At 43.8% G+C, this 7036-nt stretch overlaps 1 protein-coding gene across 2 annotated transcripts in view; it reads right to left on the bottom strand.

Moving 5' to 3' along the window:
• LOC106604216 (glutamate receptor 3) overlaps nt 1–5261 on the bottom strand; it is a 334651-nt gene extending 329390 nt beyond the window's left edge. For both annotated transcript variants that reach the window (XM_045717884.2, XM_045717883.2), the window contains exons 1-2: nt 4745–5261; nt 3887–4045 (exon numbers count right to left, since the gene is read on the bottom strand). In XM_045717884.2, coding sequence (XP_045573840.1) covers nt 3887–4045; nt 4745–4823 — 238 coding nt within the window. In that variant the 5' untranslated portion in view covers nt 4824–5261. The remainder of the gene's footprint in view (nt 1–3886; nt 4046–4744) is intronic.
• Between the last annotated feature and the right edge of the window lie 1775 nt (nt 5262–7036).

Below are 7036 nucleotides of genomic sequence, written 5' to 3'. Positions count from 1 at the left end.
ACAGAGAGCAGAGCAGAGAGAAGTCTGAACACAGTACAGAGCAGAGCAGAGCAGAGAGAGCATAGCAGAGTGCAGTTTGAACACAGTAGAGCAGAGCAGAGTGCAGATTGAACACAGTAGAGAGCAGACCAGAGTGTAGTTTGAACACAGTAGAGAGCAGAGAGAGCAGAACAGAGTGCAGTTTGAATACAGTAGAGAGCAGAGAGTGCAGTTTGAACACAGTAGAGCAGAGCAGAGTGCAGATTGAACACAGTAGAGCAGAGCAGAGTGCAGATTGAACACAGTAGAGAGCAGAGCAGAGTGCAGTTTGAACACAGTAGAGCAGAGCAGAGTGCAGATTGAACACAGTAGAGAGCAGAGCAGAGTGCAGTTTGAACACAGTAGAGAGCAGAGCAGAGTTCAGTTTGAACACAGTAGAGCAGAGCAGAGTGCAGATTGAACACAGCAGATAGCAGAGCAGAGTGCAGTTTGAACACAGTAAAGCAAAGAGAGCAGAGAGGAGTTAGGACACAGAGAGCAGAGCAGAGAGAAGTTTGAACACAGTACAGAGCAGAGCAGAGAGAGCATAGCAGAGTGCAGTTTGAACACAGTAGAGCAGAGCAGAGTGCAGATTGAACACAGTAGAGAGCAGACCAGAGTGTAGTTTGAACACAGTAAAGAGCAGAGAGAGCAGAGCAGAGTGCAGTTTGAATACAGTAGAGAGCAGAGAGTGCAGTTTGAACACAGTAGAGCAGAGCAGAGTGCAGATTGAACACAGTAGAGCAGAGCAGAGTGCAGATTGAACACAGTAGAGAGCAGAGCAGAGTGCAGTTTGAACACAGTAGAGCAGAGCAGAGTGCAGATTGAACACAGTAGAGAGCAGAGCAGAGTGCAGTTTGAACACAGTAGAGAGCAGAGCAGAGTTCAGTTTGAACACAGTAGAGCAGAGCAGAGTGCAGATTGAACACAGTAGAGAGCAGAGCAGAGTGCAGTTTGAACACAGTAGAGAGCAGAGCAGAGTGCAGTTTGAACACAGTAGAGAGCAGAGCAGAGTGCAGTTTGAACACAGTAGAGAGCAGAGCAGAGTGCAGTTTGAACACAGTAGAGAGCAGAGCAGAGTGCAGTTTGAACACAGTAGAGACCAGAGCAGAGAGAAGTTTGATCACAGTTGAGAGCAGAGCAGAGAGAGCAGAGCAGAGTGCAGTTTGAACACAGTAGAGTAGAGCAGAGAGAGGTATGAATAAAGTAGAGAGGAGAGCAGTTTGAATGTATGACTGGATGAATAAGCCATTGGCCACACTGAGAGGCACTACATGTAACCGCAGCATGTAGGGAGAAGCCTGTTATTGATGGAGTGGAGTCTATATTGATTGTAAAGCATCTCTGAGATGGAGTGCTGGTCTAGGATCAGGTGTTTAGGTCCCTCTGTCCATGTAATCTTATTCATTATGATCTGAAAACTGGTTTTAAATATGGAGATGTCCAAATCAGAGCCGATACTCCTACCTAGATTAAAAACACTATTCTGATGTTTTACGTCTGTTAAGGAGCATGCTGAAACCACCCACATGGAATCCTTGGCTCCATGGTTATTGTACATTTTGTTCATCTTTTCTTGTCTTTCCTCTCCAAGGTCATACAGTCTCTCTCTCTCTCTCACTGTAAAGATACCGTGCCTTCCCTATCATATATCGGTGATCTTCTCCTCGGGATGTTGCCAAGGGAATTTCATTTGTATTCTTGTCCCAAATGGCACTCTATTCCCTTGATAGTGCACTACTTTAGACCAGAGCCCTATTCCCTTTGTAGTGCACTACTGTTGACCAGAGCCCTATTCCCTTTATAGTGCACTACTTTTGATGGAGCTCTGGCCAAAAGTAGTGCACTACAAAATGAATAAGGTGCTATTTAAGATGCACATCTTGGTTTGTATTCGCTACGGAGATATTTACATTAGTAATATCATGCAGCCTATACCAACAGGGAACCATTGAGACATCTCTATCTTGATTGGTCGATCTCCTAGGCATTCCTAGTCGATCACCAAACATTTATGTAAAAAAAAACAAGGATAAAGCCTTGCCTTGCCATTTTTTTCCCACTTTGCGCTGTTGGCAGTAGTTGCACTTGATTCAGCAGCCCTAGTGCCGGAAAGGCAAAGTGTTCCCATTTTTAACCATTTCACGTGTCTGAAGGTAGAACTCCACCTGCCCGGCAGGCCCAGAGAGCAAATCAAGTGCACCTATAGGCCTACCGCTAGCCAATCAGATAGCTCAGATCACCGTGTCTGCACAGTTTCCTTGAGCCATAGACTGTAAAAAGAAACGTTGAATGCACAGTGAAATTGATACTGTGAGATTTCAAAACTTTTAAAACCATGACTAGAGAGAGACATTGAATAAAGCAAAGAGCTGCTGTTTTTATGAGTAAGTTCATGTTTAAGTTGTTATTCAGCATTGTCAACACTTTGTTCAACATTTTTATAAGCCATAAAATGTGTATTCTTCCTACTTCCACTCACGCTACAACCAGCACTGCAGCTGCAATGAATGACTACAGCACAGTGTTTCCATAAGCTAGCGTTGTTATTACTAACGGCTTGTGTCCTTTTTAGTAGAGAGGAAGATTTCACTTTCTCTGGTCATAGGAGTAACAACATGAATTGGTGCATGAGGCAGAAATAATGCAATGCGACTTGAGTTTCGCCATCAGCTGGAAGACTGTGTCCCCGTTTTCTCAGTGGAGGGAGGGAGAACGGAGGGACGTTGAGTCGGGTGAGAGTCAGCCTCACCGCTGCTCCCTCCCCTCAGACTGACCATCAGTCCAGTAAAAAAAAGCTAATAATTATGGTCACTCAACTGTGCCTCACAAGTAATACAACACATGATCTATTACCAGTGTGGTCTGAGAACAACATTGACAGGGCAATATAAGCCCAATAAATAATAATAATAACAATAATAAATAAAATATATCATAGCCAATATGCAGTGATAATATATTGGGTCTATAGCCTACTGCAAAAACATAATTGTTACAGAATTGTTTATAATTGGTTAATGTTGCATAGGCTTAGTCATGTCCGACTCACAAAGTGATCTTGACTTAGAAAAGGTTGGTGACCATTGGTGTGACGTAACAATAGTGAACCATCGGTGTGACGTAACAATAGTGAACCATCGGTGTGACGTAACAATAGTGAACCATTGGTGTGACGTAACAATAGTGAACCATTGGTGTGACGTAACAATAGTGAACCATTGGTGTGACGTAACAATAGTGAACCATCGGTGTGACGTAACAATAGTGAACCATTGGTGTGACGTAACAATAGTGAACCATTGGTGTGACGTAACAATAGTGAACCATTGGTGTGACGTAACAATAGTGAACCATTGGTATGACGTAACAATAGTGAACCATTGGTGTGACGTAACAATAGTGAACTATTGGTGTGACGTAACAATAGTGAACCATCGGTGTGACGTAACAATAGTGAACCATTGGTGTGACGTAACAATAGTGAACCATTGGTGTGACGTAACAATAGTGAACTATTGGTGTGACGGAACAATAGTGAAGCCATCGGTGTGACGTAACAATAGTGAACCATTGAAACATCTCACAAGGCACTCTGGCACCCCATCCTCTGTACCCTGGTCTTATCTACAGTAGGCCTACCAAGCAAAAGCATTTTCATACCATGTATTCACTATGTTATCATGAATGCTGTGTGTTTCTGTGTGTGTGTGTGTGTGTGTGTGTGTGTGTGTGTGTGTGTGTGTGTGTGTGTGTGTGTGTGTGTGTGTGTGTGTGTGTGTGTGTGTGTGTGTGTGTGTGTTCAAGTGGAAATCTGGACATATTCAGAGCAGAGGGAGATTTTAATTGAAAACAGCTCTGTACTTACATGCATGGGTGACTGAGAAGCTGTTGGACGACTCGAGGTTGTCTACGTTGTAATTGAGATGGAAGGGTTTCTCCGTAGTGTTCTGGTTGGTGTTGTAGAGCTGAACAGCGAACCTAAACGCACTGTGCTCCTGCACAGTGGACCGCATGAACAGACCACCTAGAAGACATACAGATACCTAATTAACTTCGGCTACTATTTCCCGTCATCTTTATTTACACACATTTTACATCCAACTCTCTCTGCCTCGTATTTTTATAGACGCCGGATGGAACCACCACTGGCCCTTGCAAAACCAACCCACGGACAGTAGGTAGGGTAGCCCATCTACTGCCTGTCCAGCAAAACTTGAGGAAGACATCAACTTCAGTGGCACTTGACTTGTATGTAGCTTATGTAAGAATTGTTAAACTGCAGGGATCTCCTCATTCTGTTTATACACGACTCTCAAGTGTTAAAGCAAACAACACGGATCATGTAGGCAGGATCGTGCGTCAAATGAATTAGGATAAATAAATCACACATAATCCTTCTTTACCCCTCATCATTCTGTCTACAGAAACGTGTTATTGCGGAATTGCTCCCTACAATTTTCACCCTTATGAAGTTGCAACATTTTCCCGTGAACCATTCAATGAGGTAATTTCTTTCAAGCATTTTTCTAACGTTGTATTTCTTAGAATCTGTAATCAAAGTGGCGGAGCAAGTTCAATATTTATTACTTCAAGCAAAGCAACCGACTTAATAACACACCCGATAAAGGTCATACTCCGAAGAACCGGCATTATCCATAAAATGACCGGCGAAAAGCCAAAATGATTCTAAAACTATGTTATAATTATTTTACGAAACACTTACCTATATTAATCTGATTGGGAAATCCCGCAAGTGATCTGCCCGAAAGCCACAATAAAAATAGAACCACGTTTTGTGCCATTTTCGCAATTTCTCCAACCCGTGTATGTTCTCAACTCCTTAAAAGGGTCTGCCTAAGCAAATTCATAAGCAACCCCGAAGATGCTGAAAATTCTCCAGATTTATGATGGTCGCTCACAGTGCACCAATTGGGTTCATTAAGGTGCAGCACAGGGCTGCGGAGCAATTTTCTGCAACTGTGAGAGGAGAGTGTGTGTGAGAGAGAGAGGCTGGGACTTATCCGTCCCAAAGATGGTGGATGACAAACTAGCTGATCTGATTAAGAAAACAAGCTCCTCCGATTGGACCATTGGCGATTTTGATGAAATGTTATTTTGGTGAAAAGCTTCCCTCGTTCTGTGTGCACCGGACTCCGTTACCGGCTGACACTCGCCCAGCTCAGCTCCACTAGTAGGACTGACTGCAAGACACTAGTGCCACGCTCGTCCACATTACTGTATCCGCGCGCAATCAATAGGAGAAAGCACGGCAATCTCAGGCGGCCAATGCCTTTCAATTGGCTACAGTAGCTAACCGCTTACAGCTGGTGCAGCTGCCGCCTCAAGGATATGATGAGGGGAAGTTGGCGTTAGTGAGCGCGGATAGAGTAGAGGCAAAACAAAGAACACATAATTAGAAGCTATTCAAAACAACCCGGAATATACTATACATAAAACTGGTATTCGTGAATGTGTTATCATACTGCTATGAACAGAAGTAACTCACAATTATTGTTAAACACCTATATAGACTAGCATGTTTAAAAACCTATAGACTATCTTTGATATCCTAATTATTTTAATAGCGTGGGCAAACCCTATCTTAATGAAAGCACTATTCAAGTATGTCTGCGACCTCCTCGCTGTCCTTTCAGAACCCGGATAGAGAGCGCAGCATGAGGCGCAGTCCATGGTGCTGAAGTGACTGGAACTCGGGAAGGAGACAGGCTACAAAGCTGGTGTAGATTATGCCTTATAGCCTAAATATTCATATTTAGATCTCTCTATATGTTACTGGTCGTTTATAGTTATTTCATAATTATTATTAAGCAAGCATGCTTCACCCATGAAGAATGCTTGAGATACATGACTGAGACCCACGAATGCCATTACCAATCTCTTTTTTTCTGAACTCACTACATCAATATATTTATATTTCTAAGTATGGGTCTGTTGCCTACCACCAATGATTCTGTTCTCTATGTGTAGCCTGGTTTCTATTTTCTAATAAGTCCTCAGTGAGTTTAGTCTCCTCTCTGTCTGTCTGTCTGTCTGTCTGTCTGTCTGTCTGTCTGTCTGTCTGTCTGTCTGTCTGTCTGTCTGTCTGTCTGTCTGTCTGTCTGTCTGTCTGTCTGTCTGTCTGTCTGTCTGTCCGTCCGTCTGTCTGTCTGTCTGTCTGTCCGTCCGTCTGTCCGTCCGTCCGTCCGTCCGTCCGTCCGTCCGTCCGTCCGTCCGTCCGTCCGTCTGTCTCGTCTCTCTCTCTCTCTGTCTCTCTCCCTCGCTCTCCCTCTGTCTGTCTGTCTCTGTCTCTCTCGTCTATCATTACTGTGTTTCAGCCAAACAGAGGAGCAGTTAGCAGATTACTGACTCGTTTATCAACCGCTGCAAAGCTCTTCGAAAATAGAGTTTTTAATTGCGTTGCAAATGGGCAAGACTTCAGCCATTGATACTGTAATAGACTGCTTTCCAAATGACTCTGGATAGACAGTCCGCCCTGTCAAACTATACCTGTTTAGCACTAATAGACCGTGGGAGGACCCAGGGATTCCATGCGCCACATGAATGTGTTAGCCTGCTGAGCTAAAAGCTGTGAATTACTTAGGTGAGCTGATTCAAGTGTTCACTATCTTGTCTCTCACTTGATCTTGGCTATATGCAAAATGGATATTGTCTCAAATGGCACCCTATTGCCTATATAGGGCACTACTTTTGACAAGGGCCCTCTAAAGGGATCTGGTCAAAGTAGTGCACTATGTAAGGAATAGGGAGCAATTTGGGACACACTACTTGTCTTAGTGAGTTCTATTTTTGTGGTTACCTCATGGAGCTGTGGGCCCTGCCTGCCGATGACATCATTCTTGGAGAGAACCTGAGGATGACTTTCTTGTGTAGCAAGACATCAGACCCAAGCTAGTTTAGAGATACAGAGAAAAGTAGATCCTAGCTGGCTCACTGGCAGAGATACAGGGTACAGTAGACCCTAGCTGGTTCAGAGATGCAGGGTACAGTAGACCCT

Source organism: Salmo salar, chromosome 05 (assembly GCF_965601325.2).
Source record: "Salmo salar chromosome 05, fSalSal1, whole genome shotgun sequence".
NCBI classification, from domain to species: Eukaryota; Metazoa; Chordata; class Actinopteri; order Salmoniformes; family Salmonidae; genus Salmo; species Salmo salar.
This window is presented reverse-complemented; position numbering and strand designations above follow the sequence as displayed.